This window comes from Erpetoichthys calabaricus, chromosome 2 (genome assembly GCF_900747795.2).
Source record: "Erpetoichthys calabaricus chromosome 2, fErpCal1.3, whole genome shotgun sequence".
NCBI classification, from domain to species: Eukaryota; Metazoa; Chordata; class Cladistia; order Polypteriformes; family Polypteridae; genus Erpetoichthys; species Erpetoichthys calabaricus.
The window spans coordinates 112754643-112781707 of NC_041395.2; the positions used below are offsets into that span (position 1 = coordinate 112754643).

The window sequence follows — 27065 nt, forward strand, 5'->3', positions numbered from 1 at the left end:
GATTACATCATCACAACATTTACCAATTTAAGTAAACCATGAATTCTAAGCAAACTGCTCCGTAACGAATGCAACTGAACCACTGGTATGGAGAATGATGATAAAAAGGCTTTAAAACCAAATGACTATGAATACTACACTTAAAGTACTATGATCAGTCTTCAGCCTTCTACTGGCATAGTGATATGTCCTCATATTATTTAATTATTATATTGTATGCATAGTTCTGGTTTTTGCACTTACATTACAAATTGAAATTCATTTTCTTTTTTGCATTGGTTTATTGATCTGTGTTGCTCCTACAGCAAATTAATTTTCTTCAGAGGATTAATAATGTACTATTTACCTAACTACATGTACTGTATTTCTATCAAATAAAGGCTCTGCCTTCTTCAGCAGTTGAATTCATTTAGGTGATTTGCACGTTGTGATTGGGGTAGATGTTCTAAAGTACAGGAACTGGTAATTTCTTTGTTGTTGTTTTCTTCTTGTAACTAACTTTTCACAGTGCCTGTACCATTTACCCCCCAAAGCTGGCAAGAAATTTTCCAGACTATGAAAAGAAACTTACTGTTCCTGAACTTGCTGCAAAGCAAAGAAAAGAAAACAAAAGAACACCAACTAAGTGAACCTGTTGCAACTGTCTTTAAAGAGTTTTCAGACAACATCCTCAGCTGCAATAGCACAATTTTCTAAAGAAAAAAAGTACTTACAGTGTGGTCATTGCTTGGAAAAATGTGCTGCAAATATATTTAATGAATTACTTCAATGTAATTTTTTTATTATATGCAAGGCGTTCATGGTGATGACTCTGTTTTAAATGTAACAAAGGTAAGAAATACTTGAGATGCTAATCATATGATGTGACAGGTCACCACTCTTACTTTTATGGTTATTTGCAACACAACTAACATGTACCTTACCTAAAATGTCATTGTAAAGGTATGCACTACTAAGATAATCCTTCTCACACACCTCTCAGACTACTGTAAAACTAGGCATCATTTGAAATGGCTGTAAGTCACTCACCATTTGGTTTAACTGGAAAAGGTAATAAGATAAAGCCACTTCTACTTACTGAAACACCTCTCTTTTTTGGTGGCAATGGAACTGGAGCAATTGAGGACTTTCTGTTGATTATATTTGGGATGTAGGACACCTCCTTGTCATAGATTTCTTGCACAATGCCGCAAGAGGTCAGGGTAAAACGAGGGGTTTCTTGATTTATTATGCAATTCCGAATATACTGCAAAGAGAAATACATCTCTTTAAACAAGTAGCATTTTAGAGTAGCTTTGTGCAGTTAGGTTGTTTCTATTTATCAAATTCTACAAGTATAAACTGCTACACAACAAACTGTTAGAGCTTATTCAGGAGAAGAGCTAGACTTCTGAGCCAAAGATCAACTACAATATTAAACTTCACAAATCAGTTCTTGAGGCCAGTGGAAGGCCAGCTGAGGACGTCGCACAATGCCCCTCACTTTAAAGTTTAGGATTAGCTTTGTTTTAACTATATAGTCTTTATACAAAGCTTGAGCCTTTGTTGAATGATTTTAGTTGTACCTGTTTTGATGCACCTGATGACAATTTAACAAATTAAGAGACATATATACTCATTGGTTCACTTATTTTTTGCATATGAACCAATTCTTACTTAACTACTTCTATTCTTTAACAATTACTCCTTTACTTGAGGATATCCAGTACTTGTCCATTAATAAGATGCAATATTTCTTGCTTCTGCTAATATGTTAAATCTAATCTTATTAGACTGCTTAAAACTGAAGCCTCCAAGCACTGTAAGCCATCTTGAGCCAGATGAGATATCCATGTTCTTAACAATACTAAACAGTTTGGATATTTCTCCTGTAAAAATAGAGCTAATTGTAGCCAATATAAAATACATTATGTGAGCCAAAGCACAAAAAAAAATTCAGAATGTTGAAAGATCAACAAGTACTATTAATAACTATGCGAATCATTCATTTACTGTATGTATTAAACATTAACCACAGTGGCAACTGCAAATGAATTACCAAAAAAGCTTAGCAAAAAAACAAAAAGGACTTGTGAAGAACATTACGCAGGACTTCCAAAAATTACAGGAAATATATATGGGAAAAGCATGCAACACTACTCAGAATATCCAAACAACTGACACTAAAGCCCTTGGCATAATATAATAGGGAAGCTAAAATTGACAATTTTACCAAAGGCAGGGGGTGACAAAGCAGATGGTCATTTTCAATGACATGGGCTTACTTTAATCCTTCTGTTAACAAAATCCCAGCAGATGTTTTGCTCAAGTTGGACAGGTATAGTAGAACTAGTTTTTTAGAAAAATACAGAAATTCAGTCAATCCTGTGCACTTTTCAAACCTCAGTGTTTTAAAAATAACCAGATATTTTGTGTCAATGGGGGGTTTATGAAAAGGGGGGAAAAAGATGGTGTCCAACAGCTGTAGATGAACTATTCAATTTAATCTGGTATTTGCTCTTGTATATGGACAGTGGAATCACAATTCAGAATATCTCACTGTAAACTGTTACAGACATTAACAGTCAGAACTTCAAAAATATGCCCATAAATCTTTATAAATTCAAGACAGGCTAGCCAATTTTCACAAGCCATCAGTCATTAAAATGTGTAGAAACCATGGCAACAGAGTAACATTTTGTCAGGACTAATTTAACTGAGATAAAGGTGCTGTATCAGGTCAGGATGTAAAGATAAAAATTAAATTTTTAATGTTTTAATTATATTTCACCTAAAGCAGCACCAGCCTTCCTTCAGACTATCCTACTCTCTAAGATGTTTACATTCCCTTCTCCTGGCATCAGTTGTGCTTTATTAAATAATAATATGAGAAACATCTATAACCAAGTGATTTATCAAGCAATTCCTTACTGTCTCATTTCTGTTCAGCACATACCTTAAAATTAATGAGAGGCTGATTATCCAACAGAAACTCAAGCCTTCCTGCAATCTGAAGTATATATTTGCTGGCATCTGCTTGCTCCTCTTCTTTACAGTGGTGGAGCAACCTTCCAAGAACTTCTTCTGCCAAGTTACTGGGTAAAATTTCTGGACTTACTTCAAGACTAATTATACCCTGTTTGAGTAGAGACAGAAAATGTTAATAGCGCTCTCACATGCTTAAGACCAAGCAGCACTATTCACTTCGAAAGAGCTTGTGCTTTGACTGCCATCCTAATAGTCTAGGAGGTAATTCTCACCTGATACTGTTCAGAGTAGATGTTAACCACCATGTCATTGCCCACAAGTCTTTCATTGAGAACTTCAGGTTTATGAGGTTCCTGTGAAGCTGAGAAGTTTTTCTGTGCCCATTCTAGACAAGTAAATTGTTGAACTTTTTGCATCTTCTCCTCACTTATCCGTTTCATCTTTGACCTGAAGTCTTTTACTTCAGGGTCCTCTAGAGCATCGAGTTCTTGCAAACCTTCAAAAGAAAGTCAAGGTATAGCATCAGTAGCAGGTGAGGAAAATGAAGGATATGGGTACCAAAAATAAAAAGTGATCTGACTTTTTTTGTAGAAGTTTTCTAAGTATTAAAAACAGAAATCCAATTAATATTTCTTAAGTCAAAACAGAAAACTAAATTATTAAATCCAATTAATATTATTTCTTAAGTCAAAACAGAAAACTAAATTATTATTTTTAAATACATTGAATACATCACAGTGTTAAGTGCAGGATCTAGAACAAATTAATTTAACTATAAAGAACTTCCTAGTCATATTTCAGATTCAAAATAGATGTGGACATAAAACTTAAATGGATGTATTTTTAATTTTTTAACATTTACCTTTTTACACTATATTAATGGTTTAAAAAACAGTAAGGATTGTTGTAAATGTAATATCTTGTAAATCGAATTCATTATGCTCTACATTTATAAAAATTAAAACCACAATAAACTACAGTAACCCCTCGACATTCACAAACATTCCGGTTATTAACAAGGTGGCTCTTGAACAGTTAAATGGGAATATTTTGGAGTTTGCCAAAAGATCACAGAAACTCACAGATGAATAAACAAAAAAGTGCATGTGCTTATTATCTCTTTAATTTACTGTGAGGTTGTGCAGCATAGATGTTAAACACTGCGTATCTGACCAGTTATCTGTTGATAGTAAGTTAACAGGTCATCCTTGTGTGAAGCTGCACATGTACTAGTCTCTCAGCAGTCTTCCTTCAGAGAATTGATGCTGCAAACACCATTCTAGTTCTGGACCTCAGCCTTGAGACTCTTCCTCATTGACTGACCAATAACGTCCCTGCAATGTGCCTCATCCTTTGCCTGTGCTGTTTTACCACCAACCCTGCTTCACATGGCTCACCTGGAGTCAGTGGCAACTCGATGTGCCACACTTTTATCCAGCTCCATGAGCTCAAGGCTCTGCCTACAACCATCCACCCAGGTCAGTGGAGATTAGCAGATGGAGAAGTAGTGGTGGAGCAGCAAAGCTAGCAGCCTCACGGCAGCTGTCACACGCAAACCCCCCCCAAAGCAGGAAAACAGCACTAAAGATCCCGGAGCTCAGCCTCAACACTCTTCAGCAACTCCTCTGAGGAACCATGGAAGTCTGTTACAGGGCTTTGCAGTACTTGCTGCTTTGCTAAGTTAGACATTAGGTCGTCTTTTTGTTCCCCTACGGACACCAAAGTAGCACCAATAGCAAGTGCCAGACTGTATTCTCTTGCCTTTTACATGGCTCTTCTTGGTGGCTTACTATCCATTAAAGAACCGCTCGCCACTGGTAGTGTTAGAAAGGTACTAAAATTATGAACAGTACTCAATAAAATAACTGATAACTTCAATCCAAGGAGGCACAATTGCGCACCTACCTTTTGCACTGCACAAACATGCATTTTACCTGCTGTACTGCTACAATCAACTGTTCCCTTTTGAATTCCCTATTGTAGAGGTTCTTAAACTGTTTAAACTGAGGGCCAGTACCGTACTGGGTCCCAAGAAGAGGATTATCATTATAATGACAGCGGAATCCTAAATAGACAAATAACAATAGCCATATAATAAAAAAGTAAATGTTTGTTTCCTTTCAAGCATATTCCTCACAATAATATTAATAAAAATGTGGGAAATAAACCCTAATTTATCCTGAACAGTATCATGGGGCATCTGAAACCCATCTCTGCAAGCACAAGGCGCAAGGCAGGAAAGACCCCTGAACAGGGCTCCAGCCCATCGTAGGGTGAACACACAGAGACACAAACACTCACAGAAACACATTAGGGTCTACTTTGCACTGCAGATCCAACTAACCTGTGTGTTTCTGAAATGTGGGAGGATACCAGAGTACCCGAGGAAACACATGTGCATATGCACAGGAAGAGTATACACAATTCACACAGGGAACTCCTGGGGCTTAAACCTAAAACAATTACATTCAAAACAGGAATAGATTCCAGAGATCTATCACTACCAGTGGAAAGGCTTAGTACAATATTCAGTAAACTTGAAAGCAATTCTTGGGGTGCGACACAAGGATAACAGGATTTTGGAATGGACACTTGACTTGTTCACTTAACACATGGTGCTGAATAAGGAATTAAATAAGTAGTTAAAAAGTTAATTGATGCAGATTACTTACCTTGTCTTAAAAATCATTTTTTAAATAACATTTAAAAATTATCTCCACCACTTCTACTAATAATTTCATAAATAGTTAATATAAAAAATAAATAAAAAAGCTAAATTAGTCCTAAAAATATAAGCACTATTTTATGGAATGGAATGTGATGGAATACATTTTGCTGACAATTTGAGACCAGTTTGAAATGTTTAACTGACATCTTGCAGAATGTCTACTGCTTATCTCAACGGTTATTATATTTTTTGGTGCTCTCACAGTTCTCAGTGGCCTAACAAACAGGTCTTTCAAAATATCAGTAGATTGACAATTATCAGACCACATTCATACAGTATGACAAAAAAGAATTCTTCCTCACTGAGGCACACTAAACTTCATGCAAAATGTTCTTTGCATATCTGTTATAGATTAAGATTCAAAGTATACCATAACACCTAACATGCAATGAGCCACAGGGGAGTAGATCATTGCAATTCATAGCACCCTGAAAATCGTTACATCCTTGTCCTACATCTGTTATTCTCATTTTGACATTTCAATCTAGTGACTAGTCTCTTCATTTCATGGTCTCATCTGCCAGTTCCTCCTTTTTATGCTTTTCTTATACGTCTTTACTATCAGTCTTTTCAGACTGACTGTTTAATAGGGTGTGAGATGGAAGTTGAGGAAAATTAGTTATATTTCTGTGTCATAGAAATGAAAGCTTTCTGTGAGGCATCAATGGCACTGTTTCACATACTGCCACAATAAAAAGTATAATGAACAGCAGCACACTTGGATGAACTTCTGCAATTTTACTAAAAAATCATGTACTGCCCAATCACAAACATTTCTGTAACACAATTTGGATTTCAACCCATAGTTTAAGAAACGCTGCTCTAGTGTGCCGAAAGAGATGGAGAAGGGTTTTTCCCTCATTGTGACTACACCACATCCGAAAGCAGAAAAATTAAGTGCTCATCAGAAGGTCTTTCAAAACAACTTTGAACTAGAACACTGAAATAAGCAAAATGCTGGTACCATACCCTTTTAAAAATTAGCATTTCAGCACTTTTTAGTACCGGTATACTATACAACACTAGTTGCAGTCTCTGTTTTTGTACGAACACCTGTCACTGGTGATGGAATACCAGCTCATACAATGGGGGACTCATCCTGGGCTGAAGCAGCTTATCAGCACTGTTACAAAATTAAGAATTGTGAATAAGAATTGTGAAATTTCCAGTACAATAAACTGAAACAATATTAAAGCTGGATTTGTTTAAAACATATCCACTTACATATGATGTGGTATGTTTGTATTTTGGAGTGCCAAAGTATCATTCACAAATTTCAACATTCATTCGGGGTCTTTCGCTCTTAACCCTTGCGAATGCGAAGGGGTTACTTTAATTCTTTAAAGTACAAGGGCTTGACTTGAGCTCACCTAAATGTATGCCAAGGTAAAGCTAAACCTCTTGCAATAAACATTAAAGTACATACAACAGTAAATTAATAATACACATGTAAAAAATTATGTACATTTTATTTGCATATAAACTTTAAAAAACATACAGCTTGCTAAACATTACATCTAAACTTATCTGATGGTGGAAAGAAATAGCATTGTTTTTTGGACATTTCACTACTACATCCTTACCTTTGCCTATAAGAACACCTATTTTAGACTCGAGCAACTTTTCTGTTCGACCACAGTTTCTAGTGACAAGTTTAAAAACTGGGAGAAAAAGGCGAATATCACAAAATCGTCTGGATTCATCTTCAAGCTCCTCATGAACAGCAGTCTGGTTCACACACTCAAACATGTACTCCTCCATGGGCTCCAGGATGCTAAACATTGGGTAACCTTGTACCTGCTTCCAGAGAATCTGAAGGATGAGGAATAAGGGGGACAGGGACAGAAAGTCAGTACCTAGCTAAAATCACGGCAGATCATTTTATTTTTTATTTTTAAGAAAGTTTGCTTCTTATGGTCTTTACTCCTTTTACGTGAATAATTTACCTTCCTGAAGTTGCTTTATCTGCAGGTGCAGGAAGCAAGAGCATGGTTGTCAGTAACAGATCAGGCACTGGCAAATCAAACAAGCTAGATTATGTGTGATGGGTAAAAACTGATTTACAATACAGAATTAGGATTTTAATGTACCTTAAATAAGAATCAGTTAAAAGCAAAAAATATTGCACTTCAAGTCTTGTTTCTCCAAACAAAGCATAAAATTAATTGCTCTGCAATATATTGATAGTAATTAAGTAACATCACTAAAATTGGCTAATTAATGGATACTTCAGTATTTTTCAAGTCAGGGTAATTTCTTCATAGTCATCATATATATTAATCTGCCACATTAAACTGTGTTCTAAAGTGAAGCATGTTTAATAAATTTTGAAAAATAACCAGCCTGCTCTAGTGTATTATAATGGATCTACTCAGTCCCAATGTGAAAAAAAGCCTTATAAATTAACCAAAATATGTACAAGGCAAAAATGTCTGACCATTGATCAGGGAGATTACACACATATTCCAAAATAGTGTATCCATGTCCAAAACTACCCTTTTTTAATTTGGCTTTTTTTGTAGTTACATTTTATTTGCTCTCCTAATAGATTATGCATAAAATTAATACATTCTTCAGTGATCTACAATCTTTACTAATCTCAACTTTTCTTTGCTTTTCTGGTTTTCTGTGGAGGCATTCTGCACCACCACCAGCAGCTCTGTGCAGGCACCTGTAATGTTCAAATAATGGCAGGCACCTGATAATCATAAGGTGCGTCAAATTCTCATGGACACAGCATGAAATAGTGAGGTAGAATATCCAGTCGGAGTTAGGTGGTCTTTTGGCCTGGGGACCCATGCATATTTTTTTTCTTCTTTAGCTTAACTGGAGGTTTTCTTATTTTTTGATTTTAGCTTTTTCTGTCCTGGCCATCATTGGACTCATCTGTAGAGACTAAGAAAACAATATAAACGTAAGGACTAATTGTACCATGACGTCTACCTTTACCTTGTTTTGGAATTGGTCTGTCCTTTAACTATGCACCTGTCTAACTTTGGTTTTGCACAATAACCACTGCAGTATTGCACTTTAACACTTGATTCTACTTTATTTCACTTAATTTTATTTGTTTATGTTCTATTATATTGTTATCTTTCAATCTAGGACTTTGTTAATCTAACTAATATTCTTCTAACTTTGCACAGTTTGTGATAAGCGGAGCAGGATGCATTTCATTGCGTGTTGCATAGTATAACTATGCATGTGACGAATAAAGAATCTTGGATCTTGAATCTCTACTTTATTACTGATTATATGTCTATGTTATGCAAGATTGTATTGGTTTATTTTTTATTACTTATTCATTATTATTCTTGCTTAATTTAATTTTTCTTTTCTTGTAATAATTTTTGACATCTTGTAAAGCACTTTGAACTACATCCTGTATAAGAAAACGTGCTATAGAAATAAATGTTGTTATTGTCACTACCTATTACAACCATCAATAACTAAAAAAAGCAAAAAGGACTACAAAACCAATAAGGAGTGAGCACTGAAGGTCTAACCCTTATGTACAATGTTCTCTCATTGACCAATACCTGCTAGCCCTTGTAAAGAAAATATTTTTGCATCAAGACATAGTAAACGTCAACAAGATACAAATTCCACGGTATCATCACCCCACTCCAAATATCATTAACTTCAGCACTGATGAACTATGCTACTTGGGCAATCATGAGCCAAATGGCATGGCCATTTTGCATGAGAGAAAAAAAACAAACTTTATTTCGATGAAGATATCAACTTTATCTAAGAAATATACTTAACCAACATTTCCTTCTTGAAAATTTCTAAATGTGTGCTTATCAATAACAGAAGTGAATTTCAAACATAGTTTAAAGGCACCTTAATTCTTTCTACACTTGCTGCTTACTCAGCAGAGTTACTTGTACGCATGTATATTTATCTGATCATATAAACACAGCAGCATATCATAAAGACATTATCATCTAAGTCATTCAAAAGAGAACAATCTAATATGCAGTAGTAAATGTCTTCTTGTATCAAAATTTCACAGCAAAAGTCTTAAGTTTGAAAAACAGAAATTTTTATATTATATATATATATATATATATATACACACAGGAGAAACATATGAAAAAGTTTGGGAACCCCTCTTAATTCTTTGGATTTTTGTTTATCATTGGCTGAGCTTTCAAAGTAGCAACTTCCTTTTAATATATGACATGCCTTATGAAAACAGTAGTATTTCAGCAGTGACAATAAGTTTATTGCATTAACAGAAAATATGCAATATGCATCATAACAAAATTAGACAGGTGCATACATTTGAGCACCCCAACAGAGATATTACATCAATACTTAGTTGAGCCTCCTTTTGCAAATATAACAGCCTCTAGACGCCTCCTATAGCCTTTGATGAGTGTCTAGATTCTGGATGGAGGTATTTTTGACCATTCTTCCATACAAAATCTCTCCAGTTCAGTTAAATTTGATGGCTGCCAAGCATGGACAACCTGCTTCAAATCATCCCATAGATCTTTAATGATACTCAAGTCAGGGGACTGTGACGGCCATTCCAGAACATTGTACTTCTCCCTCTGCATGAATGCCTTTGTAGATTTCAAAACTGTGTTTTGGGTCATTGACTTGTTGGAATATCCAACACCTGCGTAACTTCAACTTTGTGACTGATAATTGAATATTATCCTAAAGAATTTGTTGATATTGGGTTGAATTCATCTGACCCTTGACTTTATCAAGGGCCCCAGTCCCTGAACTAGCCACACAGCCCCACAGCATTATGGAACCTCCACCAAATTTGACAGTAGGTAGCAGGTGTTTATCTTGAAATGCAGTGTTCTTTTACAGCCATGCAAAGTGCTTTTTGTTCTGACCAAATAACTACATTTTTGTCTCATCAGTCCAAAGCACTTTGAATCTGGCTTGTCTAAATGAGCATTTGCATTCAAAAACGACTGTTTGTGACATGAGTGCAGAAAGGTCTTCTTTCTCATCACCCTGGCATACAGATGTTCTTTGTACAAATTGCGCTCAATTGTAGAACGATGTACTGATACACCATCAGCAGCAAGATGTTCTTGCAGGTCTTTGGAGGTGATCTATGAGTTGTCTGTAACCATTCTCACAATCCTGCGCATATGCGGCTCCTGTATTTTTCTTGGCCTGCCAGACCTGGTCCACTGTGCCTGTGGCCTTCCATTTCCTGGTTATATTCCTTACGGTTGAAACTGACAGTTTAAACCTCTGAGATAGATTTTTGTAGCCTCCCCCTAAACCATGATACTGAACAATCTTTGTTTTCAGATCTTTTGAGAGTTGCTTTGAGGATCCCATGCTGTCACTCTTCAGATGAGAGTCAAAGAGAAGCACAACTTGCAATTGACCACCTTAAATACATTTTCTCATGATTGGACACACCTGTCTATGAAGATCAAGGCTTAATGAGCTAATCCAACCAATTTAGTGTTGCAAGTAATCAGTATTGAGCAGTTACATGCATTGAAATCAGCAAAATTACAAGGGGACCCAAATTTTTGCACAGCTAGTTTTTCCACATTTAATTTAATTTCATGCAACTAAATACTGCTTCACTAAAAAAAACTTTGTTCAAAAAACACCCCAGTACTCAGATGTTCCTAGGAAATTAAAGATGTACCACTGTTATCTTTTTTGGTGAAAGTTGAGTAAATTATTATACAGGCTGAGAGGGGTTCCCAAACTTTTTCATATGACTGTATATATAATTTTAAAATAAAACAGACTTCATTTACCGACTTGATGTTGAGGATGGTCGATTCTCTGGGAACTTCCATTTGGATGTAAATGCCATTGGGCAAGAGGAAGTCTGCTTTGAGGGTAACATCATTAGCAAGATTGGAATCCACACCCCAGCTGTCTAGAATATCCGTCATGGCAGGGGGCATTGTGAGAAATGGATGCCTTCTGGACAATCATATGGACCTGGTCAGGAATCAAAAATGAAAATACAGCTGACATAAAAAAGATAATACAAGGTCATACAGGTCACTGCGAAGAACTACCAACAAATACTGCATATAGAAGTTTGGAACGATCTGACATCACGAAGAAATCAAAGGTTACCAACATAATGGAAATAGACATTTGTTCAGAGCCAGGCCAGTGGAAGCTAAGATCAGTCCTTACTAGGAAGGCATACTCTAAAACACTTTCAGGATTAATTTCATGTGGAACACAAAAACGTTTTTCATACTTCAACTTTAGAACTTTTACTTTCATATCCTAATAACTTCATTCCATACAACTCTTTGGAACAAGCTAAGTTACATCAAAAGATCAACATATGTAGTGAAGGAACATAAGTAACTTAAGGGCCAAGATGGATGTACCGGATATAGTGTCTGAATACCATAGACCAGGGGTAGGCAACGTCGGTCCTGGTGAGCCGCAGTGGCTACAGGTTTTCATTCAACCCAATTGCTTAATTAGAAACCAATCATTGCCAATCTCAGACCTTATTTAACTTTATGGCTTGTTAGTCTGTGCAATGTAAGGCTTTTATATCGTAGATTTTTTTCCTTTCCAAGGATATCATCCAAATGATTTGAAGCCTAACATTTTCAGTCTGTCACATTTTTCTATTAAGTGTTTTATTAAATCAAACAGTGCATGATGAACACACACAGATGTAATTGGAAAAAAGCTAGCTGGAGAACTGCTGGCTGCTTTGTCTTTTACATCTTATTGCTAATAAGGAGCAATTAAAACACTGAATGCAGCAGTTTAAGATTGAAATAAGCAATTAAGGTTGGAGAACCTTAACAAGCGAGACCACTAAAATGAAGCATTAAAATGTCACTTAAGCAATATGTGCTTCATCAGCAATAATTGAGTTCTCGTTAAGGAACTGGGTTGGAACAAAAACCTGCACATACTGTGGCACTCCAGGACCGACGTTGCCTACCCCTGCCATAGACTGTTCATCATCGGCCAGTTCTGAAACAGACAAAATCTTTACTGCCTATATATACCATGTATGCACACCCATAAATAATATATATTGAGTATATATAGACAAATATACATGAATTTCACACACATTAACAAACATATACACACATACATATGTACACTCACTGAAAACATTATTAGGAACACCTGTACATCTGCTTATCTATGCACCGATTTAATCAGACAATCAAGTAGCAGCAGCTCAATGAATAAAATCATGCAGATACAAGTCTGGAGCTTCAGGGACGTTACAGTACATCAAACAACAGAATGGAAAAAAAATGTGATCTCAAAGATTTTGCCTGTAGTATGATAGTTGGTGCCAGACAGGCTGCTCTGAGTATTACTGTAACTGCTAAACTCTTGGGATTTTCGCACACAACACTCTCTAGACTGTGTGTGTGAAAAACAAACTTTAGTGAGCAGCAGCTCTGAGGAAGGAAAGGACTGGTTGATGAGTGGTCGAATGAGTATGGCCAGAATTGGTCAAGCTGGCAGAAAGGCTAAGGGAACTCGGACAACCTCTCTTTACAACTGTGGTGAGGACAAAAACACCTCAAAATTCACAACACATCAAACCCTGTGGTTGGTGGGCTACAACAGCAAAAGACCATGTCGAGTTCCAATCCCATCAGTCAAAAACAGAAAGCTGAGGCTGCAATGGGCACAGACTCAACAAAAATGGACAGAACGACGACTGGGAAAACATAGCATGGACTGATGAATCTGTTGAGGCAGACAGATGGCGGGGTCAGAATTTGGTGGAAAATGCTCGAATCCATGTACCCAACCTGCCTTGTGTGAACAGTCCATGCTGTTGGCAATAATATAATGATGTGGAGAAGGATTTCTTGGCTCACATTGGGTCCATTAACACCAATCAATCATCAGTTGAATGCCACAGCCTATTTGAGTATTGCTGCTAGTTTCATGAATATTACAAGGAGTTTGGTGTTCTTCAGTGGCCATACTAGTCACTGGCTCTGAATCCAATAGAACATCTTTGGGATGCAATAGAATGGGAGATCTGCAACATTTCTGTGATGCAATCATGTCAACATTACCAGAAACTAGAGATGCTACAATCAGGTTTTTAAGGCCAGTACCAATCACCAATGTCATATTACTTGAGGATTCCAATACTGATTTTATATTCCTTTATCCCTTTAAAAACATTTTTCCACTAATCTCCTGCATAACCAGAAACATAGAAGCTTTATGTCCTATATTAAAGTATATTTTTATAATTAAACTATAGACCAAAGGGGTTTATTTCTTCATTTTTTATTAACAAAAAGAAATTCTATAGGTTTAATGTACAGTGACCATAAAATATATTTACTATACTGTATTTATACAGGTGTGTTTTTTCTTCTTTGTATCAGCAAGACATTAATAATTCTTGATGTTTAATTATAAATATGGATTAACATTTTAATTATGTAGTACTTGTTTCTTACCAAAACTTATGCTGTAAGACACACAGAAACAAATAATAAGCACAGTAAAAATTATTTAAAAGCTACAAATGTATCAAATGTTCATAAATTGTTCATCAAGAAGACTAAGATGCTAAATAGTTTTATAAGTAAAAGATACATTTTGCATTAACATTTTTCTTTTTCCAATTGAAAATGTAAGCTGCTGCACTTAAAATTAAGTTCACTGTTCAAACTAAAACGGTATCTGTGTTAATTAAAGGATAAAATAAAGTCCTATCTAAAAGAAGTAAACTCACTAAAGTAGCTTTTCTTGCTGTCTAATTGTATAATTGCACAGGACAACTCTTCCGATTTCTATTTCTCAGTTTATTATTCCACTTCCTTTAATGTAAAGGCAAATATTTCAGTCCTCTCTCACAAAACAAACTTTGACTTCCTTCTCTTTGTTTACACTGCAGGAAGTTTGCACCAAAATACAACAATAGTACCTATAAAGGACCACTGCAACTAAATTACTGTAAAGCTTAGAAAAGCAGGGGCTGAAAAAATCGTTTTTAGTGATTGCCAATTCACTGATCAAGTCTTTTTTTTTATGAAAATCAGCCAATCAATCGGAGCATTCCTACAAGAATCTCAAAGGAATGTTTCCAAAATCTTGTGGAAGCCATGCCATGAAGAACCGAGGCTGTTTTGAGAGCAAATGGAGGTCCAACTTACCATTAGTATGGTGTTCCTAATAATTTTCTCAGTGAGTGTATATATGCACTCTTTTGTGTGTATGTAATTATAGCAATACTAGCCAACCCGCGGCGTACCATACGCCGCATAATCAGGCCGCTTTTTTAATGATTTTTAAGCACAGGGAGAAAATTAACATTTGAAAAATCGGAAATGTAATAAATCACCAAGAAAAGTAACATTTCATGTGCCCACCCCCAGCTCGTCACCTGAGTCATTTTCCTCTTTGCACATATATTGGCATTTCACTCATCTCGGATTATTACATCCTGCTAGACTAATCTGCTACACGGCTGTGTTTGAAAAACTGACTTATCCCGGATGAGTTTCACCGGCATTAATGATTAGGAATGTGGTTGGAACAAAACCCTGCAGCCACAGGGGTTCACCAGGACCGAGTTTGGCAAACACTGCTGAACAGAGACGAAACCGACTCAGGTGAGGAGTGGGGGCGGGCAAAGTAGTTGCAGCTATGGATTATTCAGTGTTGTTTGCCTGGGTGTCTGATCTGCGTTGACTGACATGGCTGTTTTCTGCATATCCCATGGTTGTCTTCCGGCAGTGTGAATGCCTCGAGAGACAGGGCGTCCTTGTGTGGTGAGTTGCTGCAGTTTGTGACCACGTCGCCGACATTATCCCAATGTTGGCAAACAAAGCTAACAGCCATGTTGCGAAGTTTGAGAGCAACAGTTTCGTCAATGACATTTTTACATCCAGCTAGTCTGCTAGACTAATGTGCTACACGTCTGCGTTTGAAAAACCGACTTATCCAGGATGAGTTTCACCGGCATTAATGATTAGGAATCTGGTTGGAACAAAACCCTGCATCCACAGGGGTTCACCAGGACCGAGTTTCGGAAACACTGCTGAACACAGACAAAACCGACTCAGGTGAGGAGTTGGGGCGGGCAAAGTGGTTGCAGCTATTGATTATTCAGTGTTGTTTGCCTGGGTGTCTGATCTGCTCAACAGGATCATAAATAAAAGGAAAACAATGTGAAGGCAATGTCACAGGTGATCCTGTGGTATAGCGGGTCCACAGCTCCCCTTCAAAAGCCCATTTTTAAATAAATAATCATCGCACTCACAGTGTAGCGAGGGGATTGGAAGTGTGGCTGAAACGGTTTCCGGGCAGACTCGTGCTGCTGGCATTTCTCCCCTGTGCAGTGTGTAAGCGAGTGAGGAGAGAGAGAGAGAAAGCTGGTACGTTAGAGTGAGCGAGAGCAGGCTCGAAGGCAATGTGTTCCTGTGGTATAGCGGGTCCATAGCTCCCCTTCAAAAGGCCATTTTTAATCAGGCGACTGACAGTAGTGGAGTCAGGCACAGGGAAGGTCAGCTGCAGAGTGATCGTCTCGACTGTTGCAGGGCCTGAAGCAGGTGAGACGCTAATGAAAAAGAGGCACAGGGCTTATTGGTTTTTAAAGACTGCTGCCTTCATTGTGTTTTAACTTCAGTTTTAAAGGATTGTGCGGCTCTCTCTTGCGCTGCCTGTGTGCGCCTCTGTCTCTCTGTGGCGCTGCCTCTGTGTCTGTGTGTGCCTCTGTATCTCTCTGTCTCTCTCTGGCGTTGCCTCTGTGTGTGTGTGTGTGCCTCTGTATCTCTCTGGCGCTGCCTCTGTGTGTGTGTGTGCGCGGCTCTCTCTCTCGCGCTGCCTCTGTGTGTGTGTGTGCGCGGCTCTCTCTCTCGCGCTGCATATGTGTGCCTCTGTCTCTCTCTGGCGCTGCATATGTGTGCGCGGCTCTCTCTCACGCGCTGCCTCTGTGTGTGTGTGTGCGGCTCTGTCTCTCTGGCGCTGACCCTGTGTGTGTGTGTGTGTGTGTGTGTGTGTGTGTGTGTGTGTGGCTCTGTCTCTCTGGCGCTGCCTCTGTGTGTATGTGCGGCTCTGTCTCTCTGGCGCTGCCTCTGTGTGTGTGTGTGCGCCTCTGTCTCTCTCTGGCGCTGCCTCTGTGTGAACTAAGGTTCCACTGAGGTTGACTAATGAAAAGTCAACGTGGCTCAGAGCTGCAAGTGGACTGTGGCACAGACAAACAGAAATGACGGCATGTTTTCCGAGGCGTCGCGTCCAAGTTGGTGGGCGTGGCTCTGTGATTTTTTTCGTCGTATCCAATGGTCTAAGAGTTGGTGGGCGTGGCTCCTTCCTGCGTGCGCCATTGGCGTCTTTCTTGTCGGCGGTTTAGTGAATCCACGCCCCTTCCGGCGTGCTTTCCATGGGTGGCTACTTGTCTCCCGGCTTAGTGAATTATATATATAGATATAGTATAAAAAAAAATTAAAAACAAGACACACATATAAATAAATAAATTTAAAAGCGTGCTTTGATAGTTTCATGCTTATGTCCATATCTTGAACAATAATAAAAATTTAAAAAAAAAAAAAAAACTTATCTCCTGTCATGCTCTCTGGTAAAACTTTATATATTATATATATATATGGTATTTATATCTATATATCTATATATGGTCTTCCATCCTGCACTGATCCTAATTGGGTTGTGCTTTTCATGAATATTACTTATGCATCAAAAAATCTCAATTATCAACACACCCAACTTATATTTAAACATTGTTTATTTTTGATCTCCCAAAAACACTTTTTCATAGGCATTCCTGATGATCATATCTGCTTTCTCTGTTCATCCAAGTTGTGGCTTTTAGGCATGATACATCAAAGTTTCGTTCAGCTACTCTTCCTGATTACAACACTCTCACTTCTTAAGTTTTTCCTCCATCTAGACATTTCATTTCCCTCTCTTTATTCTTATTCTAGCATAGACTGTACTCTACTGGCAAAATTACTTCAACTTTAGGTCTAGTCTCTTGGAGGAAATCTTTTCATATGCTTTCATTTGATTTCTGGAAAGCTGGTTTCATTAACCTTATGTTACTGGAATTCTCTCCAATATGCAACAAGTGTAAACGTCTGCATGTGAGCATGTAAAACACACACAAACCCAAGCATTTCAGCACATGAAAAACATACTTCCCTGATACCCATTTCCATATACATGATCTTCTTAATATACAATCTAGATCTACAATGACAGGTAAAGAATGAAGGCCATCAGTAACGTCAGCTCTGTGACATCCCACAACCAGAACAAAACTAAATCTTTAAGGTCAGGCTGGTGTAATCCTGTTAATAAGAGCCAAGTTCCCATGGTAAGACCAGATGCCAAATAAGGGATTAACACAGACTTCATACACTTTGAAGGCACCTGAATTTGTAGAACATAAAAGTGTTAGGAGAATACAAGTCATGTCCGACACAAAGCAAACAATAATAAAAAAAAAAGTTTTTAAGTGATGTACAAAGTCTCTGTATATGATTTATATTTTGAAAAGGACAGGTTTGCAATAACCACCCTGTCTGAGAAACTGGGAGCCATTCTGTAAATCTACTGCAAATTGTCAAGTTTGTAAAAATGAGTCTATTGACCCAGCTGTTTCCTTAAAGGATTTGTGCCTTCCTGAAATGGACCACAGGAGGAAGCCTAAAAAATATTAAAAATAGGATTTACAACGTACAACATTCATACAACATACATTCCACAGATGTCTGACTTTCCCAGAGCACCATTGCACAATATGTAGCCCTACAGAACAATAAAAACATCCAATAACAATGGAAATGGACAGTATATGACAGCATATTACTTTATGAAAGCCAGAATTAAACTGACACATTCTGATCAAAGTCATCAGAAAATATACACAGTCTTCCTTAATCAGGATAATCTACTTTCTTTTGTATTTTGTTTTATTCTTTTAATGTGAAATATCAGTCATGATTAAAAATAACCACCATACCTGTAACCTAAATCTGGTGGTACACTGTTTCTCTTCCAAAAAGATGCATCATTAGACATCATAGATACTTAAGACTATTTCAGGTTTCTACATAGCTACCTACTGCTAAAGTCAAGAAACACCTGAGAATGCACTCTCAAAATTTTGTAGCAAACTTACCAGAAAGCTTTCTTTAAAAACATCTCCACTGACATGGCTTTCATGCAGGCATTTAGTGGACAGTCAGGAAAACAGACAGAACACTACCTGTGTGTTATAATTTGTTCTCTAAAATGCAAACACTCTTCCCCTTTTTTATGCAAATTTTTTTTTTTTTTTTTTTAAATTCTCCTTGTTCAGATACAGTAGGACTTTGAACAGACTTCTTCTAAATGTACACTCTAATTTCTAGCTACTGAAACATGCTGCACTTTGTCTTTATTATACCCACACAAGAATAAGTTGTGGAAATGTTAAAAGGAGGCATCTACAACATAGATTTACACTACTAAGAAAAAGCTATATTAAAAGAAATCAAACGTTTCCTCTCCTCGCACCACCTTACCCTAATGAACTTTAATGTACGGTATGTTTATTCATATAGCGGTCTGATGTTACAGACTAGACTTTGTCACTAAGTCCAGTGCTTGGGCATGACCTTTCTAGTTTCTCATACCAACAAGCCTTAATTGACATGCCCAACCGTGAAAATCACTTTGCTCTAATTATTTCATAAAAGGATGTGTACATTTATGATGGAGTCTTTAACATCATAGAAAGGTTCATAAAACAAGAATAGTCAGGTCATGATATTCATGTACCCGGTCCTCATAATTCTACAGGCATGTGCCACAGCTGACAGTCACAAAGTCCACTTGTTTCAAGCATCTACTGAATTCTATTACAGGATGTCTGGTGTAGCCAGCGTGATGTATAGGGTTTTAGCTTTCATGTTAAAGCTCTTCACTGTCTAAAGCAGACTACATTTAAAGCATCAATCTCTTTCTCGGAGACTCTGTGTGTGTTTGCACTAGCTATAGTAGTTATAGAATCTTAATATTGTGAGCATAGCCTTTCCAAAGGAGTTTTGAAAATAAGTTTAAGGTTTAATGACTAATTACAAAAAATCTGAAAACATTCACAGATGAAGAACATTCACTGCTGTTGCCAATCTTCACATGAGTAGGTATCCCAGCAATTCACACAAAGACTAGAGAAAATGATACTCTAAGAATTAAAAAGAAGCTGAAGCCAAAGCGAAGTAGATCCAGGAGACCTCCATATTGGCTGGTTTCAACAATTAATATGTAGGCACCGAGGGAAGCTCTGCACATTAAAAACAAAAAGGTGATCTTTCAAACTTAAGTGAAGATTGTACAGATGTGCAGAACTGCATGAAGTTGATATGAGACTTGACATTTTTAGGACACTCTTGAAAAAGTATAAAAGTAAACAAAAAATAAATAAATTAACATTCAACACATTTAAAGTCTAAACATGAATTTGAAAGCTTTTATGTAAACTTTGTAACAAAGAATATTAATGTGCTTTTGGAGATGTGGGGAAAAAAACAGAGTACTCAGATGAAAGCTCATGCAAAAATGGGGAGAATATGCAAACTCCATACAGAGAACATCCAGGCACAGGATTCAAACCAAGAATACAGATTAGTTAGTCAGATGAATTACCCACTAGATGTTGTATTATTCAAATTGTCTGAATACTGATATTGAAGTGTAGTTTGAATATAGCAAAAATGAATCAACTCATCATTTAGTTTTTAATTGCTCAGGACATGAAGCAGTTTTACTGAGGCAGATGCATCCAAAATTATTGGCATCCTTCTACTATTTAAAAAGAATCACAACATTCTATGAAATAAGATGAAAGTAACTGAGTTCCACCATTCTTTGTTCCATATTCTATACTGAAGACACTTTGCTGTTGATTTGTGACTTAACATTACTTTAAATAACAAATGAAAAATGGCAAGGACAAGATTTTTGGGACACCTTAGAAGTTAAAAGACAATTGTAGTGATATCTCAAGCTGATTAATTACTCAAATTAAGATCTTCTTAATTCTTAATCAGTCACTCCGCCAATTCAAAAGGAGAAAAATACTCATTCTGCTGTGCTTTGAGAGAGTTGAAAAAAGAAAGGAAGAAAATAACCAAGCACGGTCATGGTAATGGCTACAGGACAATCTGCAACGAGCTTCGTGTTCCTTTGACCATGGTATCTAATATTATCAACAACTTTCCGGTCCACTGGACCACAGCCAACTTCCCTGGATGTGTTTGAAAGAGGAAAGCTGTCTCCAGATTGAACATAAAGACAGCTCAAACGGTGGAGAAAGAACCAAAGAAAGCATCAAGACAGATTCAGACTAACCTCAACGATTAACGTGCAACAATTGTAAGTCACACCATCTGTCACAGTCTAAATGAAAGTGGACTCCATGGTAGAAGACCCAGGAAGACTCTACTTCTGAAAAATGAACAAAAAGAGCCTGACTGGAGTTCACTAAAATTGACTAATTAATCACTAAAATTGACACTGACAAGCCACAGTCCTTATGGAAGAATGTCCTTTGGAAAGATTAAGGTAAATTACAGCTTTTTCACAAGTCACAGCAGACCTATGTTTACAGAAGACAAAACACCAACCCTACTGTGAAATATTGAGGAAGCTCATTAATGATACAGTATGAGGCTGCTGTGTGCCATTTTGCATCGGGTGCCTTGAATATGTGCTTGCACAATGAAATCAGAAGATTATCAAGGAATTCTGGAACAAAACATATTACCCTGGGTCAGGAATCTCTGCCTTAGTTGCAGGTCATGAGCCTTCCAGCAGAATAATGACAAAAACACACATCTAAGTGCTTCAAAGAATAATATTATCATTATTATTAATAATAATAATAAATTACATTTATATAGCACTTTTTTAACCTACTCAAAGTGTTTTACATAAACACTGGGGAGCCTTCAACCACCACCAATGTGATGACAGCCATTCAAATGCCAGTACACTCACCACACATTAGCTATTAGATGGTGAAAGGAGGAGATAGTTAGCCAATGAGGGACAGGGGATGAATGACCAAGCCATGGTGGATGATTTAACCAGGACACCGGGAAACACCCTACTCTTTTTGAAAAGGGTGCCCAGGGATCTTTTATGACCATAAAGAGTCAGGACATTAGTTTTACAGTTCATCAGAAGAGCCACACCAGTTTTGCGCCGAAGTGTCCCTGTTACTGCTATGGGGTATTGAGATCCCCACACACAGTAAAGGGTATGCACCCCCGATGTCTCATCAACACTCTTCCAACAGCAACCCTAATCACAAAGCCTACAGAGCCTAAGGGAAGCATGGACTAGGAGGGTCTTCGACACCATTACCACGTCTTAGCACAGTCCCAGGCTCACAAGTTCAGAGGCAAGTTGGGAGCATGATAACTATAAGAGCCAGTAACACTGAGGCCATTCCCACAATGTTTAATAAGATAAAACCAAATCAAGACAGAATCAAATACAGATATTTCCTACCCAAAAACATTATCCTTTACCTTAACCACTCTAAACACAAATAACAGGCCTAAAAAGAATCCTTAGTAGGGGCAGCCTAAGCCTAAAAAAAAAAAAAATCAACCCTAAGAGAGTCAGTGATTGGATAGAGAAGGGGATGAAGACAAAAAAAAGATTCCAAACCAGGGTGGACAGTACACAAGTGACCCCTTGTGGATGGCTGAGGTAGAGGCTTCCAATTTTTGCCAATCCAAGAAAACAACACCTGTTCCATAAGCAACCCAAGCTTTTCCTAGATGGCATCCCATTCAAGTATTGGCTGGGCCCAAACATGCTAAGCTGGTTGAAAAGAAAACATTGGAATGATGAAATTCACAAATGGGAGAAGGAACCCATCAAATCTAAGAATACTGGAACATCAGCTTAAAAAAAGTGGACTAATTGCCAGTTGTGAGATGAATAAGTCTAACTCAAAGCTACAGAAAGCACATGGTTGTAATTACTACACCCAAAGAGGATGGTTAAGATCTGAATAATCTTTTCCATGACATTTTTATTTTGTTAAAATATGTTAAATCCTAAATCAAAATAAGTGTCTGCTTTATGGACTAAACAATAATGCAAGTCAATTACTTTGGTCAGTTTCATCTTAATTGACAGGAAATTTGTATTCTTTTTTAAAATAGTGGAAGGGTACCAATACATTTGGCTGCATTTGTAGAAATCCAGTAGTCTGTAAATAAAATGCAAAATCTTCATGGAACAGATTCAAAGAAAGGTTATCTGCAAACCCTTTAGTAGTTCTGCAGGTTAATAAGCTTGTATAAACTGATCTCAAATATAACAATTTAGTTAATCCTACATCCTTATAGCTGGACAATTGTTGGTTAGTTGTGACCTTTTTATATTTTGATTTTTGGGGGGGGGGGGGGGGGGGGGGCAATAAGGAAACATAAGCAATGATGTTATTTTAGAACATACTGCCATGTGTGAGAGAGAGAGAGAGAGAGAGAGAGAGATGGAGAGTTGGGATAGCCAACTGACTTCACTGTCCTTGTTATTCTGACTAAGAAAGAGCCCTACTTCTGAAAATTTATGTTTGTCCTGTAGCCCATTTAAGTACACTTAAACTACAGACTAAGGGGTTAGGTCCAAACACCACAAAAAATGATGAAACAAAAAAAGCAGCTCAGCAGTTACCATTCAGCCCAACTAACGTGTTCAAACACAAACACTTAAAAGTCCCTTTTAGAAAGGTTGCAAAGTGCTTCTTTCAATGACACTACTTGACAATTTGTTACATAAATCCACAGCTTTTGGTGTGGTTGCGTTCTTTACATTCATTTGAATTTTACTTTTTCCTAGTTTCATTGTGCGCCCTCATACCCTTGTTGCAGTACCATATTTTTAAGTAAAAGCGGGATTCAAATTAAACATTTTTAATTTAAAACACATCTAAGATGACTCTCCACAATTATTGCATGTTTATGATGAAGGTTTACTCATTCAGAACTTCCTCATAGCACATATCCTGAATTATGTAACTAAGTCTAGTTTCACTCAGCTTTACTTCTCTAGTTTAGCTATTTTTCTAGGAGACCAAAATTGCACAGAGTATTTCAAATTTTCCTTCATAAGTACATTACTGTAAGAAGTGAAGTCAAGTTGTAGAACTTCACAAAGTGTATTATGAAGACCAACTTTCTCACTTTACCTTTCTTTCCCTCTGACAATATAGCCCTTGAAGATCCTTGGCCTACCTTATGATACTCCACCATTCTGATCAAAATTTCTAACATCTTTTTTTATTCACTTCTATACAGTCTCATTTTGTAAATGAGAAGTCTACTATGATTCCCCCTATCTATTACCTAGACAAATCTTTTTTCTATCTCCATATACCTCATTATGTTATCATTACCATATATTTTCATTCAAATTGTGTAAACCCAATAATTATATTAGAGACTTAATTTGAAACATATGTGCCCAAATTTAATTCAGTCTAGTTCTATCAGCAGAAAGTTGCAAACTCCCATGTATCCTTGTGTCTGTCACTTGAAACTTAACAAGACATGTGTTACATTGCTACATGGTATATATAATATTGTATATCTTTTTCATAAGTGGAAAAAAGCAGTGACCCTAGCATTGATCCTTATGGGACCTTATTTTTCTCATCAGCTTTTTCCAAATATGATCTTGACATTACAACACATCACCACATATAAATCACCAGAGATGAGCAGATTGGTGACTTCCTCGGTCTAGTACCAAGTGGGCTGAAAAACTACTATGAATCACTGTGGGGGTGTGAGCTATGCAGTGCATGGCCAACCTGTCTACAAATCAATTCTATAGAGTACAATTCTTCCACCAGCTCAATACTAGACTAGTGCTGGGTGGTATGACCAAAATTGTATATCATGGTATTTTTTCAAAATGATACCAGTTTCACGGTATTCAACGGTATTTTTTCCTGTGCATGAGTAGATGTTAACCACATTTTGCAATGCAATTTATGCAGTAGACTGGCTAAGAATAACCTATTCCACTGTCATGAGAATTGCACGTTGTACAAAAAAACATTTTAATGTGCAAACAAGTATTAATACAGGTTTCCATGACCCCATAAAGTGATAGTTTTCAAGGGGGTAGCACTAATGAAGAGAAGGAATAACATTGCTTGACAGCTGCAGTCAAAATATAGAACCCTTTTTATTGAACAAATTATGCAAACAACTTAAACTATAATTTTGACAACATATTTTCAACCATCCAAAGAGGCATTTAGACTTAGTAAAATATCCAGAGGTGCTTGTCAAAAGTTGTATTGCACTGAACATGTCTTAGAAAAGGAATAAATAGTAAATATTTTTTATAAACCAACTACACTTTCTGTTAATGTTACCAATCTCTGTCCACTGACACATTAGCTATATGGATTGTAATGGCGATGGTTATCTCGATCCACCACTTGCTTTTTTCGTTGTAGGCAGTACCTTTGGCAAACGCGTCTGACTCGAGTGTCCTCTAGCTTTTTCAGTTTTACCTGAGGACATGGAGGGTGTCAATCATAGTTCCATACATTCATGGAACACCAAAGCATGTTTGCGGCTAAGGTGGTGCAGCAAATTGCTTGTGTTGCCACCTCTGGCGACAACTTTAGCTCGACAGCATTTGCAGTAAATAGTTGTTTGGTCTACATCCTACCTTTTAAAACCAAAGTATCTCCACACAACAGACATGGCTCCTTTTCTCGGCAAAAGTTCTTCTGTGTCATCACATTCAAGTTTATCATCTGCTACAGCTTCAGTTTCTGAATGTTCTCTGTCCATTTTCATAGCTCAATACCTCCACTAACGCATGTACTCCGTTGCATGCGTGTTTAGCGGTGTAGCAGTTTTCCACTGCACCACGTTCCGAACGTTGTTTAAGCCATTTAAACCGGTATTGCGTTATAAGAAAAATCCATATCATAACAAAAATAAAAAACGGTTTTCGGTATGAACCGGTATACCTCCCAGCACTATACTAGACCAACATCATAACCGGTCAGCTTTTCACTGGCGATTTATATGAAAATGTCTGTCTTGGTTCACATCATGATTATTTGAAAGCCCCACATAAAAGGCAGAGAAAAGCATGTCTGTTCTCCTTTAATCCTCTGCCCATCAACACACACACCCTGAATAACTGTTGCAGCTCTTGAGGAGAAAAAAAAGAGAAAAAAAAAAAAAACACCATCATAGATGAATGTTACCCTTTCTTTACACTACACATTTGTATATCTATGTAGATATCTTTGCTCAGGTACTACAATTAAGTTCCCAGATTAAGATTAAGTTCTCTGCCAGCAGTCAGCATCTACACACTACTGAATGAGGAAATAATAAGAGAAACAAAGTCCAAAGGGAAGGCCAGTTCTTTAAAAATAACAGGATATAAAATGACACAAAAAAATCACATGCTTTCTAGTACAAAGTAAAGCCATCTTGACAAAAGCAGACTGTGCCGCATCATTCTGGTACAGAGGGACTGTGACTTGACATTGTAGACTAGATCTATGAATTCAATGCTAAGTAATAAAACATGATCCTCATAAAATATGGGGTTTACATGGCACACTACCAAAAGAACTCTAGAAATGTAACCTAAATCAAGAAACTTTAACCATACAGGCAAGCCTGCACTCTGCAATAGTAAGCATATGGATGCACCAGATTCAAGCTCTTACAGCAGTGTGCATGTCTAATTAAAGACGAAAAGTATCTTGTGATCCAAACTGTTCCCAGTCATATGAGGAAAGAGAAGCTAATTAGTCATCTCTGCTGATGTGATACACAGGGAAAGGGCTGCTGGTCTTGGTGGACCTGTCAAGCTCAAAGTCAGACCACTAAGAGATGAAGCAGGTTTGTCATAAGCACGAGTTGGCAGTAAAATGAATCACACTGGATTAGAGCAACTTATTCACCACTGGTCACCTACTTACAAAACAATAAATCATTCAGTATCAAGAGGAAAACAGTAGCCTTAGTGAGCTGAAATAAAATTTGGCATTGGTTCTACATGTAGAGGAGAAACTTCAAAACTAAAAGAAAGAAAAAAACAAAAGAATTAGAGATCTGTTCAACAGTGAAGGACCAAAAAAAAAAAAAAAAAGAGCTGCACCATGAACTTTGAGATCCTAAAACGGATAGCTAGCCTTGGTTTTTTAATTGTATAAATTTACTTTGATTGCAGACCTAAATTACTAATGCAAATGGGGTAACACTAATAGCTAACAGATACAGATAATTATAAAAAATCTTTTTAATTCTCACAGAAATCTCCAATTTAATAAAATGTGCCTTCATTAAAACTCAGAAGTTTGGTGCAGGCCATTTGAGGTAAA

At 37.2% G+C, this 27065-nt stretch overlaps 1 protein-coding gene across 4 annotated transcripts in view; it reads right to left on the reverse strand.

The window, feature by feature from the left end:
* Positions 1-27065, reverse strand: part of pik3cb (phosphatidylinositol-4,5-bisphosphate 3-kinase, catalytic subunit beta) — a 142664-nt gene that overhangs the window by 64591 nt on the left and 51008 nt on the right. For 3 of the 4 annotated variants that reach the window (XM_028794386.2, XM_028794387.2, XM_051923540.1), the window contains exons 3-7: positions 11452-11641; positions 7279-7507; positions 3240-3463; positions 2936-3115; positions 1079-1246 (exon numbers count right to left, since the gene is read on the reverse strand). In XM_028794386.2, coding sequence (XP_028650219.2) covers positions 1079-1246; positions 2936-3115; positions 3240-3463; positions 7279-7507; positions 11452-11604 — 954 coding nt within the window. In that variant the 5' untranslated portion in view covers positions 11605-11641. Of the gene's footprint in view, positions 1-1078; positions 1247-2935; positions 3116-3239; positions 3464-7278; positions 7508-11451; positions 11642-18815; positions 19011-27065 lie in introns of those variants that run through there. The other variant, XM_051923541.1, reaches the window with a different exon arrangement.